Below are 12,894 nucleotides of genomic sequence, written 5' to 3' on the forward strand. Positions count from 1 at the left end.
TAGTAGTCTACTATAGTGTAGTATGAGGTAGGGTTGATATGGTACTGTAGTAGTTTACTATAGTGTAGTATGAGGTAGGGTTGATATAGTACTGTAGTAGTTTACTATAGTGTAGTAGGAGGTAGTGTTGATATGGTACTGTAGTAGTCTGCTATAGTGTAGTATGTGGTAGGGTTGATATGGTACTGTAGTAGTTTACTATAGTGTAGTATGAGGTAGGGTCGATATGGTACTGTAGTAGTCTACTATAGTGTAGTATGAGGTAGGGTTGATATGGTACTGTAGTAGTCTGCTATAGTGTAGTATGAGGTAGTGTTCATATGGTACTGTAGTAGTTTACTATAGTGTAGTAGGAGGTAGTGTTGATATGGTACTGTAGTAGTCTGCTATAGTGTAGTATGAGGTAGTGTTGATATGGTACTGTAGTAGTCTGCTATAGTGTAGTATGAGGTAGTGTTATATGGTACTGTAGTAGTCTGCTATAGTGTAGTATGAGGTAGGGTTGATATGGTACTGTAGTAGTTTACTATAGTGTAGTATGAGGTAGGGTTGATATGGTACTGTAGTAGTTTACTATAGTGTAGTATGAGGTAGGGTTGATATAGTACTGTAGTAGTTTACTATAGTGTAGTAGGAGGTAGTGTTGATATGGTACTGTAGTAGTTTACTATAGTGTAGTATGAGGTAGGGTTGATATGGTTCTATAGTAGTTTACTATAGTGTAGTATGAGGTAGGGTTGATAAGGTACTGTAGTAGTTTACTATAGTGTAGTATGAGGTAGTGTTGATATAGTACTTTTATCAATTAGTAAGCTCATTAAGTTTTAGTCGGCCGAGCTGTTATATTATGACTTACTAGAGTTTGACCTTGACAGTTGGTCAAAGAGGATGACGGCTGGATAGTTTACTATGTCATCATGATTAGACTACAGGACCAGCTAACAGCCTCAGCCACAGATAGAAATGGTTGGGTCATCACCAGAACCTACCGCCAAATAAAAGAACTCTACTATGACGTATGCCAGGTAGTCATTTATGTGTATTTGGTTTATTACATGTTCGTAAAATTTAATTGCAGTCGCGCTGTACATGGTTTATACGGCAGTGTTTTGTATGCAGCATGTACACAAATGTTTTGTATGTCTTAATTAAAGATGGATGAGCTGATAGATATCTTCAATCTTTTATTCATGAGAATAGCTCATCTCACTGATTTCCTTGGCTTATTGTCACCAACTGATCCATTCCAGTTTTCCTGATGAGACATTTTCGCACAAGTCTAGCCTCGACAGTAGTTTTGGCTCATTTTAGAGCGAGGCTCATTTACTTGTACTAGTAAAAGTATAATTGATAATTATGCAGAATATTGAAACAAATGCGTTGCATAAAATATATGCAAAAACTACTGAATAGCTATAGGATTTTGTGACTAATCCGTAGAGACAGACAGGCAGTGGTCTAGCTTCAGCGAAACAGGAAACTTGTGATGCACAGGTAAAGCTGGTGATAGAGAAACGTTGTGTAAATTACTCTGAATTCAATATGTTTCCTTAGTTTCACTACGTGTGTTTAGCTTTGCCTTTTAGATTTTGAACTTCTTTATAGTTTTTACCAATTTTTTCGCCTGCGAAAATATTTTACTTCAAGAAGTGATGAACATTGACATTCTATGCTAGAGATTACTTTGGGTGTAGATTCAAAACATTGTTTTAATTTCAAACAAAGTGTAGAATCCTAAGGTTATCATAAGTAAGTGTTTGACTTTAGAGTAAGCAGAGATTTGACTGTAAAGGAGGTAGAGGTTTGACTGTACGGTAAGTAGAGGTTTTACTGTAGAGCAAATAGAGGATTGACTGTAAAGCCAATAGAGATTTGACTCTGCAGTAATTACAGGTTTGACTATAGAATAGGTAGAGGTCTGACTGTACAGTGAGTAGAGGCTTGACTGTAGAGTACTTGTTAATGGGTACTAATTAAACTGTTGGATAGGGAGCCGTAAGCTTTATTAATACACTAATTGGTCATTTTTACCAATGCATGGCCATCAGATCAACCAACTCACTTCTCTGAGTTCCAGCTGCTCTTTTTTCTAGAGTTGTTGTTTTAGTATAATTTCCCTGTTTAGCTTAATTTAGTAGCGGTTGAAAACAATAGAGACTCCATCATAATCTTTGGTTAACCTCTGATTCTGGTTTTACTAAATACCTGAAGTAAAATGTTGAAAGCATTGCTAAGATCATAATAAAAGAAAATTAGTTGGTCTCTATGTTTTGTAAAAGAGAATGAGTTGGTCTTTATGGTTCGTAAAAGAGAATAAGTTGGCCTCTATGGTTCGTAAAAGAAAATGAGTCTGTCTCTATGGTTCGTAAAAGAGAATGAGTCGGTCTCTATGGTTCGTAAAAGAGAATGAGTCGGTCTCTATGGTTCGTAAAAGAGAATAAGTTGGCCTCTATGGTTCGTAAAAGAAAATGAGTCTGTCTCTATGGTTCGTAAAAGAGAATGAGTCGGTCTCTATGGTTCGTAAAAGAGAATGAGTCGGTCTCTATGGTTCGTAAAAGAGAATGAGTTGGTCTCTATGGTTCGTAAAAAGGAATGAGTTGGTCTCTATAGTTCGTAAAAGCTTTACGTTTTACTTATTATTTGACCTTCTACAAGATCTTCCATGAGAGTTGCGATACTTGTCAGCCAGCTCATGCCAATCTCACAAAATTTATCTTTCAATTCAATATATGATGAACTCTGAAGTAATAATTGTAGTTAGGGCACAGACAGTTTACAAACTTATTGCCTTATGATATTATGATATTGATGCTAAAGTATTGCTTCAAGTTTTGTTTTTCTATATCGGTACAATTTTGGATGATGGCCATATTGTTATGGATGTTATAATTTGTCAACTTTGTGAAATGAATTTTGTGAAATGAATTTTGTGTAATGAACTTTGTGTAATGAACTTTGTGTAATGAACTTTGTGTAGTGAGCTTTGTGTAGTGTTTAATGATTATTGAATAGCAGCGGGTATCAAATGTGATCTGTGACAGTCTTGATGGCGTGTTTTATTTTATATCAGCAGTTCTCAGTCTACTTTAAGGTGCTTTCTGTTTTTCTAGATTGATGCGAATGTGTTACAGCTTGCTTTGCCGTCTAAAGTGAGGCTCGGCAAGCCAAGTGATGAATACATACAGAAGTCTATGCAACAGATTACACATTTTCTGCAGGTAATTAAAACTGTCTGATTTTGTTTAATTAAACATAAATCTACCTGTTGGCCTCTGTCCTTGTCTGGTTAGTCTAGCACTTGCTCATCCGGTGTTATAAATTATACTAAGACTGGCTATTATATATTCTAGTAAGTCTAACTATTATATACTCTAGTAAGACTGACTATTATATATTCTAGTAAGACTGACTATTATATGTTATAGTAAGACTAACTGTTATGTATTCTAGTAAGACTAACTATTATATATTCTAGTAAGTCAAACTATTATATATTCTAGTAAGACTGACTATTATATATTCTCGTAAAACTGACTATCATCTATTCTAGTGAGACTGGCTATTATATATTCTAGTTAGACTGACTATTATCTATTCTACTAACACTGACTATTATATATTATAGTAAGACTGACTATCATCTAGTCTAGTAACACTGACTATTATATATTATAGTAAGACTGACTATCATCTATTTTAGTGAGACTTACTATTATATATTCTCGTAAGACTGACAATTATATATTATAGTAAGACTGACTATTGTATATCATAGTAGGACTGACTATTATATATTCTAGTGAGACTGTATATCATATATTATAGTAAGACTAACTATCATCTGTTCTAGTTTGACTGACTATCATATATTTTAGTAAGACTAGCTATTAAGTGTTCTAGTACGACTGACTATCATATATTCTGGTAAGACTAACTATTATATATTCTAGTAAGACTGTATATCATATATTATAGTAAAACTATCTATCATCTGTTCTAGTTAGACTGACTATCATATATTTTAGTAAGACTAGCTATTAAATATTCTAGTAAGACTGACTATCATCTAGTCTAGTGAGACTTACTATTATATATTCTCGTACGACTGACTATTATATATTCTAGTAAGACTGACTATTATATATTATAGTAAGACTGACTATTATATATTCTAGTGAGACTGTATATCATATATTATAGTAAGACTAACTATCATCTGTTCTAGTTAGACTGACTATCATATATTTTAGTAAGACTAGCTATTAAATATTCTAGTAAGACTGACTATCATGTATTTTAGTAAGACTGACTATTATATATTATAGTGAGTCTGATTATCATATATTCTAGCAAGACTGACTATTATATATTTTAGTAAGATTGACTATTATATATTCTAGTGAGACTGTATATCATATATTATAGTAAGACTAACCATCATCTGTTCTAGTTAGACTGACTATCATATATTTTAGTAAGACTAGCTATTAAATATTCTAGTAATACTGACTATTATATATTATAGTAAGACTGGCTATTATATATTCTAGTGAGACTGTATATCATATATTATAGTAAGACTAACTATCATCTGTTCTAGTTAGACTGACTATCATATATTTTAGTAAGACTAGCTATTAAATATTCTAGTAAGGCTGACTATCATCTAGTCTAGTGAGACTTACTATTACATATTCTCGTAAGACTGACTATTATATATTCTAGTAAGACTGACTATTATATATTATAGTAAGACTGACTATTATATGTTTTAGTAAGATTGACTATTATATATTCTAGTGAGACTGTATATCATATATTATAGTAAGACTAACCATCATCTGTTCTAGTTAGACTGACTATCATATATTTTAGTAAGACTAGCTATTAAATATTCTAGTAATACTGACTATTATATATTATAGTAAGACTGGCTATTATATATTCTAGTGAGACTGTATATCATATATTATAGTAAGACTAATTATCATCTGTTCTAGTTAGACTGACTATCATATATTTTAGTAAGACTAGCTATTATATATTATAGTAAGACTGTCTATTATATACTCTAGTAAGACTGACTATCATATATTATAGTAAGACTGACTACCCTAGGACATTTATGTATTCGCCTCATCTAACTTTCGCATTTTCGCGGTGTCATCCTCTCGCGAAAATTTCATGAGCGAAACTAAACTATCATAACGAACAAGCGAAAACGCGAAATTTAATAGCTTTGTTCATTGATACCCACAATAAAATCTTCATATTTTAAATGCAAGCAATTTTCGTCTGTGGTTGGGCTCAATGGGAAATTTTTGGTGAACTCATTATAGCTAATACACCGACTGCGCAGCATGGCAAAGCAACTTAAGATGATATCAGTTTAGTCACCAAATTTGTAACTTATGAGGACGAAAGTCTGGTAGGTGAAGTCATAAAATTTAAGAATAATTATTGTAGTGAAGAATTTCATTACCAACCAAAAAAATATTAACCCTCATCAGGTCCAACCACATTATATAGTTTTTGTTGTGAACAGACACATTAAAGACAGTGCTGCTACTTTAATTATCTGTATAATCACGAAAATCTAAATATTCATTGGCTATACTGTCATCATCAACTAGTTACCTGTTTTATGACCTGTGCGCGGTAGTTAATGAACTCACACAAAAATGCTCATTTTTAGATTAGAAATTCCCAAACAAACGTTTAAAATTGCTTCGTTGTTTTAGGCTGATTTTATAGAGAAATCTTCGGAAAACACAGTCAATTTCATAAAACACTTAAATACCGTGGGTTATGTGGTCAACAAATAATAAAATCAGGTTACCAGACAATTGCTGAGAAAGTCAGAAAATGCGTTTATGTCAGTGGCCCCTAGAAAACGCATAAATGCGTTTATGGCAGCGTAAGGGTTATACAGTTTTGGTTGTGAAGTTGGTTGTTACCTATCTATTTTCTTCTTCTTGGGACTCGAGTGTGAAAGTCACGGCAGGAGGGACCTATACGCCAATGGTAGTCCAAGAAACAAATGGCAGCAAGTTATCAAATTGAATTATCGATCTCACCCACACATTTCAACCTGCGGTTTACAAATACGAACTAGTCCCAAATTGAATTTTTTTTCTTATTAGCGAACTGGACCTGAGAAATGTAATCTGTTTTTTCCACTGCATTTATTTTCACATCACTATAATTTCGCACTCATCAGAGTCGCGAAATTAAGTTGCAGCGAAATTTTACTCTGTGTGCTACTCACGAAACTAAATACTAGCGAAATAAAAGTGTCCTAGGGTATTATATATTATAGTAAGATGGACTATTGTATATTATATTAAGACTGACTATCATATATTCTAGTAAGACTGACTATTATATATTCTAGTAAGACTGACTATTATCTATTCTAGTGAGTCTGGCTATTATATAGTCTAGCATGACTATCTATTATATATTCTAGTAAGACTGACTATTATATATTCTAGTAGGACTGACTATTATATGTTCTAGTAAGACTGACTATTATCGGTTCTAGTAGACTGACTATTATATATTATAGTAAGACTGACTATCATCTATTCTAGTAAGACTGACTATTATATACTCTGGTAAGACTGACTATTATATATTATAGTAAGACTGACTATTATTTGTTATAGTAAGACTAACTTTTATGTATTCTAGTAAGAATGACTATTGTATATTCTAATAAGACTGACTATTATCTATTCTAGTGAGTCTGGCTATTATATATTCTAGCATGACTATCTATTATATATTCTAGTAAGACTGACTATTATATATTCTAGTAGGACTGACTATTATATGTTCTAGTAAGACTGACTATTATCGGTTCTAGTAGACTGACTATTATATATTATAGTAAGACTGACTATCATCTATTCTAGTAAGACTGACTATTATATACTCTAGTAAGACTGACTATTATATATTATAGTAAGACTGACTTTTATATATTATAGTAAGACTGACTATTATATGTTCTAGTAAGACTGACTATTATCTATTCTAGTAGACTGACTATTATATATTATAGTAAGACTGACTATTATATACTCTAGTAAGACTGTCTATTATATATTATAGTAAGACTGACTATCATATATTCTAGTAAGACTGACTATTATTTATTCTAGTAAGACTGACTATCACATCTCTGCTATACTTATAACACTCATGTATGTATACCTATGACTTGCTAACATCATTTTTACTATTTGCAGTCAATTTTAGCTGATAAGACCCTCTCTCAATCTGCTGAGCTGTTTAACTTTGTTAGCTCTCACCCACACCTCAACACTGATCATGTTCACAAGCCGGCTCTGTTTAGGGTTCAGAAGCTGTTTAAACGCAAGGCTACTGACAGCAGCATGCAAGAGCCTGCTGAGTTACTTTTCTACAACCTCTCCGATGATGGGTATGCTGCAGTTGCATCTTTATTGATTGTGTATAACTTAGTGATAACATACAAATTAGAGCTCACTGTACCTGTCACTACCAACCTGACATTGTCTCATTTTTTGCTCTAGTCCTAAAGAACCGAGAAGTAAGGATTACATAGCTCGCCCTCTTTACACGCTAGCAGCTGAGATATTTGAACTGAGTTCAAAGTTTTTAAGAAAGACAGTCGTGCAGTTGGTTCAAGTCACATATGGGAAAAGTATCAACAGGTGAGTGTAGGCGTATCAGCAGGTGTCAACAGGTGAGTGTAGGTGCATCAGCAGGTGAGTGTAGGTGTATCATCGCATGTCAACAAGTGAGTGTAGGTGGATCATCAGGTGTCAACAGGTTGGAGCCTTTCATCACTCTATGGAAGTATTATCATGTACTTCTCAAATATGCAGGGCTGAGTTTAATGATGTATTTATTGTTTCAGCACTTGTCTTGTTGTCCGATAGTTACCTTCTCACATCTTTTAATGACTTGTGATGATAGATTATCCATGGATGACTCGACGAAAGCCTTTCGATATTAAAGCAATATTGAACTTTTTTTCTGAAAAGTTGAAGCGACCCTGATAGAGACCAACTGCTTTTTTTCAGACAGATTAGGGAAACTGTTGACTGGATGGTATCAGAGCCAATGCTCGTCTATTACCTGAAGTGCTTAAAAGATTTGCTATGGATAGATAAGGAGCTAGTAGCGCCTGCCCCTGCGCAAACTGCTGAGGAAATGAGGGAAACTAAAGCTATGGCTAGAGCTGCATTAACGAGAAACATTCCTGGTAATTTCAGCCAAGGCTAATGATTTATTTTCTGACTATAATCATAGATAAATTGTCTGGTCTGCTGTCTTAAGTATGTCTAGAGATGAAATGACTGGTCTATCTTTGCAGAGCTCGTCATCAAGATCTTTGGAGAGAAAACAGCCCAAAAAGGATTTATAAAACTCTTTGAGGTATTTCAATATGAGAGCCTCAATAAGCACTTTTTATATGTAAGTTATTTACATGTAATCACATTACATGTCTTTACCATGTAAGAAGAGTGGGGATGTTTGCAGTGTCCTCATGAGTACAAGAATGTGACTCGCTGTGAAGGTCTGCTCGTTCATAAAAATTTATTAGAAAAATTGTAAATCTGTAGAAATCATGTAAAGTATACTACTTACGCTAACATCAACATATTTGTAGGATTTAAATTTAGTCATACCGAACCTATGGTAAATGTACTTGTGGGAGTTTGGACTTACCTTACCTTTGCACCTGATAGGGTTCTATCATTAGACATATCACAACAATACTAAATCAATTCATAGGGTCCTATCATTAGACATATCACAACAATACTAAATGAATACATAGGGCCCTATCATTAGACATATCACAACAATACTAAAACGATTCATAGGGTCCTATCATTAGACATATCACAACAATACTAAATCATTTCATGCATGAATTAATCATTCATACCATAAGCCATGTTACATCAGTAGTAAACCAGAAGTAAACATTTCAATGTACATCGCTGCCGATTTTGAGGAGAAAGCAAGCGTGCACGGCAGCCAGAAATTCAGCATTATGCTAACAGTAACTACTAGAAATTTTTGGTGACTGTTTATCTTGACAGTTTGTCTTGGTGACTGTCGTATAGGTGCTGCTGTCCAAGTACACTGACAGGCTCTTGCCCGAAATTCTGGCATCATCGGGTGAATAATCGAATGAACTGAATAGATAACAAGTTCAACCAAAGAAGAAGTCACGGTATCCAGAAAACATTACGAGCAGTGAATATTATTTGGTAATAGCTTTTCTACTCTGCCATTGTTTTACATGTTTTGTTGAGGATTGCTGTATTTCACTTTCTGCAGTCGATAACGGCTGATTGGGTCACATGACATTCATAAATCATTTCGCTATACATTTGGCAGTTTATGGTGCAACAATCTTTATTAAAAAATATATAATTATAGACTCATAAAATTACATACTTTTATGCTACAGTATTATCAATGTACATAAACAATTAAAGAGTGGAAAAATATAGCCTGGGGTACGAAGTATGGCAGTTACAGAAAATGATGATTATTGCGTATAGGTTTTTTTGTCTATTAGGCCATAAAGAAAATTCACCTCATTGCAATCAGGTTCTATTTCTGTTGTCCGTCAGCCTTATCAGGTTGATAACACTATATTACATGGTCTTGTATTACATAATTTGGATGGATTGGGTTCATAACACTAAAATGTTTCCATTTAATGGATAATATTCCCTCACAGAATGAATATATTTCAGGATATCTAAATCGCTAGGTGATCAAGGTGAATGAATAAGTACAGGTTCAATTAATCTGCGTAGATTATCAGGCCTGCATGTTGACACCTTCGACCTGACCTGACCTGAGAGATTTGCTTAGTTTAGCTGTAAAACCAGTGTTTATGGGAACAGTATATCCATACCCACACACTCAGAGCCAAACTTTTACAAAACTTCATTTATAAGCGGGCTTAGTTCAGGATTGGTTTCTTTTTTGCCATCATAAAGGAGTTGTCTCATCTCTTCACTAATTTGTCTCAATTCTGGGAGCACAAGAAGTGTCTCAGCGAGTTTTCTAGGAGACGACGGGTGATTCTTTTTTAATGTGTACTCTAGTATCTAAAATGCATTAGTCAGAGTTTTAAACCAATCATTTTAGCACATACAATATGTCATGTTCAAAATACAAGTTATTTCATTACACTTATAATAATTTAGCATATGATGCACCACTATTTAGCATTCAGCAACAGGAACCATTAAACCTTGTAATATTTGTTTGACAAAGAAAGGTGAGAAACCTTCCTCAAAACTAAGCAATCGCATCAAAATCTATATTGTAGTTTCTGGTCCATTCATTATTACTTTATTCATCTTTCCCTTTTATTTGGTAACATAGTATCTTGAGATAACTCTACTTGTAGCGCTAGTAACATAGTATCTTGAGATGACTCATTGTAGTTGAGAAGGGGCATGCTAGACTAAAAGGCAATAACCACATTACATAAAATTACATAACTCATCTCACCTGGAGTATGTTGTTCTGAAGATTTTCAACTTTACCAGGTTCTGCAAGACCTTCTCGATCTGGCGAGAGAACGATGAATGCGATAATGACGTTGATGTCCTCCAATGTGTATTCATTTTTCTTTAGTCTTGCCATGCATCTGCATACATAACAAACCTTTAGATTAACTAATAAATAACAGATAAATAATAACCATGCACATGAGGCTGGCCTCTATAATGGAAGCAAACGAAATACTCGATTCAATCAAGTGTTCTTCTCTGGAAAGTCCAAGAGCAAACAAATCTTGAGACAAATATTACTGTCTTGCCATTTTCTGCGTTTTGCCATTTTTGCTGTTTCTTGCCATTTGCGTTCTTTTCTGAACATAGGGTAAACACATTGGAACCAGAACATAGGGTAAACACAATGAAACAAGAGCATACTGAAACCTGAACTAGCTCCACCTGAACTAGCGGCACCTGAACTAGCGGCACCTGAACTAGCGGCACCTGAACTAGCTCCACCTGAACTAGCGCAACCTGAACTAGCGGCACCTTAACTAGTTCCACCTGAACTAGCACAACCTTAACTAGCGGCACCTGAACTAGCACCACCTGAACTAGCGGCACCTGAATTAGCGCCACCTGAATTAGCGCCACCTGAATTAGCGCCACCTGAACTGGTGGCACCTGAACTAGCGGCACCTGAACTAGTGGCACCTGAATTAGCGCCACCTGAATTAGCGCCACCTGAATTAGCGCCACCTGAACTGGCGGCACCTGAACTGGCGGCACCTGAACTGGCGGCACCTGAACTAGTGGCACCTTAACTAGCGGCACCTGAATTAGCGGCACCTGAACTAGCGGCACCTGAATTAGCGGCACCTGAACTAGCGGCGCCTGAATTAGCGGCGCCTGAACTAGCGGCGCCTGAACTAGCGGCGCCCGAACTAGCGGCGCCCGAACTAGCGCCACCCGAATTAGCGCCACCCGAACTAGCGGCACCCGAACTAGCGGCACACGAACTGGCGCCACCTGAACTAGCGCCACCTGAACTAGCGCCACCTGAACTAGCTCCACCTGAACTAGCGGCACCTGAACTAGTTCCACCTGAACTAGCTGCACCTGAACTAGCGCCACCTGAATTAGCGGCACCTGAACTAGCGGCACCTGAACTAGCGGCACCTGAATTAGTGGCACCTGAACTAGCGGCATCTGAACTCGCGGCACCTGAACTGGCACCGCCTGAACTCGCGGCACCTGAACTAGCGCCACCTGAACTAGCGGCACACGAACTGGCGCCACCTGAACTAGCGCCACCTGAACTAGCGCCACCTGAACTAGCGGCACCTGAATTAGCGGCACCTGAACTAGCTCCACCTGAACTGGCGCCACCTGAACTAGCGGCACAGGAACTAGTGGCACCTGAACTAGCGGCACCTGAACTAGCGCCACCTGAACTAGCGCCACCGCAGCTGCAATTGGAACTGATCTACTTCCAGTGCGATTCCACTTCAAAGGAGAAGTTCAACTCCTCTAAACTGGATGACATTAACGGCTGTAACGACTGACGGCAGACTTTAATGACTGTAACTGAATGACGCCATGTTTCCAAACCTGCGGGCTATGGCACAGAAGATGCTGGTGTTGTTTGGCTCTCAATCTACATTTGTGAGCAGACTTTCAACATCATGAACATCAATAAAACAAGTCACAGATCCAAGTTAACTGACCAACATCTCTGATATATCCTGAGAATTTTTACAACAAAACTAACTCCCAACTTTGATGCACTGGCAAAAAAGGGAGACCAACAACACTGTTCTCACTGAAAGTTTGAGTTTTCCTACTGTATTAAAAAAAAGGTAAGTTTGAAAGGGCAGATCTTTTAATTACGCACTGCAACAGGACAGGAGGGATTGAGGTTAGTTGCCTCTTTCGTTGTCCTGTAATGTTTTGAATGTTGAAAGTAAAATTCATCAACGTATCAATAGATTTTGATATTTTTAATACCTGGTGCCTTCAATTGAATTGTATTAAAAACAGATGTGATCTTCAGGGTTGATCTATTGTTGTTCTATTCTAATCCATTTAGCCTATTATTCCTTTTGCACATTTGAAAAACGCAATCTTCAATGTTAGTGAAACGTGTTGAACTTTTATTTGCATGCGCTTGTATTTATTTGCTGTAGAATGGAGTTTTCCCACTACAAGCAACTGCAGTATTTGGCCCAGCAGTGGGCTGGCCTGGGCCCTGTTTCAAATTTTATAACCTCTAGTGACCCGCAAGGCAAAACGTTTGCTCATCCCTAAACTAAAACATAGACTGTTTTTCAACAGGTCACAGGTTTTAAATTATCAAAGCATAATAAAAAAT

At 36.1% G+C, this 12,894-nt stretch overlaps 2 protein-coding genes across 5 annotated transcripts in view; one reads left to right on the plus strand and one right to left on the minus strand.

Annotated features, from left to right (window-relative positions):
• LOC137402880 (sorting nexin-25-like) overlaps positions 1-9,264 on the plus strand; it is a 44,225-nt gene extending 34,961 nt beyond the window's left edge. The window contains exons 14-20 of one of the 3 annotated variants that reach the window (XM_068089391.1): positions 876-1,025; positions 3,111-3,218; positions 7,254-7,447; positions 7,560-7,700; positions 8,073-8,254; positions 8,366-8,466; positions 9,126-9,264. In XM_068089391.1, coding sequence (XP_067945492.1) covers positions 876-1,025; positions 3,111-3,218; positions 7,254-7,447; positions 7,560-7,700; positions 8,073-8,254; positions 8,366-8,466; positions 9,126-9,188 — 939 coding nt within the window. In that variant the 3' untranslated portion in view covers positions 9,189-9,264. The remainder of the gene's footprint in view (positions 1-875; positions 1,026-3,110; positions 3,219-7,253; positions 7,448-7,559; positions 7,701-8,072; positions 8,255-8,365; positions 8,467-9,125) is intronic. The other 2 variants (XM_068089392.1, XM_068089393.1) reach the window with 2 other exon arrangements.
• A 138-nt stretch (positions 9,265-9,402) lies between these two features.
• Positions 9,403-12,894, minus strand: part of LOC137402882 (peroxisome proliferator-activated receptor delta-like) — a 35,208-nt gene continuing 31,716 nt past the window's right edge. For both annotated transcript variants that reach the window (XM_068089395.1, XM_068089394.1), the window contains 2 exons: positions 10,537-10,675; positions 9,403-10,127 (listed from right to left, as the gene is read on the minus strand). In XM_068089395.1, coding sequence (XP_067945496.1) covers positions 9,954-10,127; positions 10,537-10,675 — 313 coding nt within the window. In that variant the 3' untranslated portion in view covers positions 9,403-9,953. The remainder of the gene's footprint in view (positions 10,128-10,536; positions 10,676-12,894) is intronic.

Source organism: Watersipora subatra, chromosome 8, assembly GCF_963576615.1.
Source record: "Watersipora subatra chromosome 8, tzWatSuba1.1, whole genome shotgun sequence".
Lineage (NCBI taxonomy): Eukaryota > Metazoa > Bryozoa > Gymnolaemata > Cheilostomatida > Watersiporidae > Watersipora > Watersipora subatra.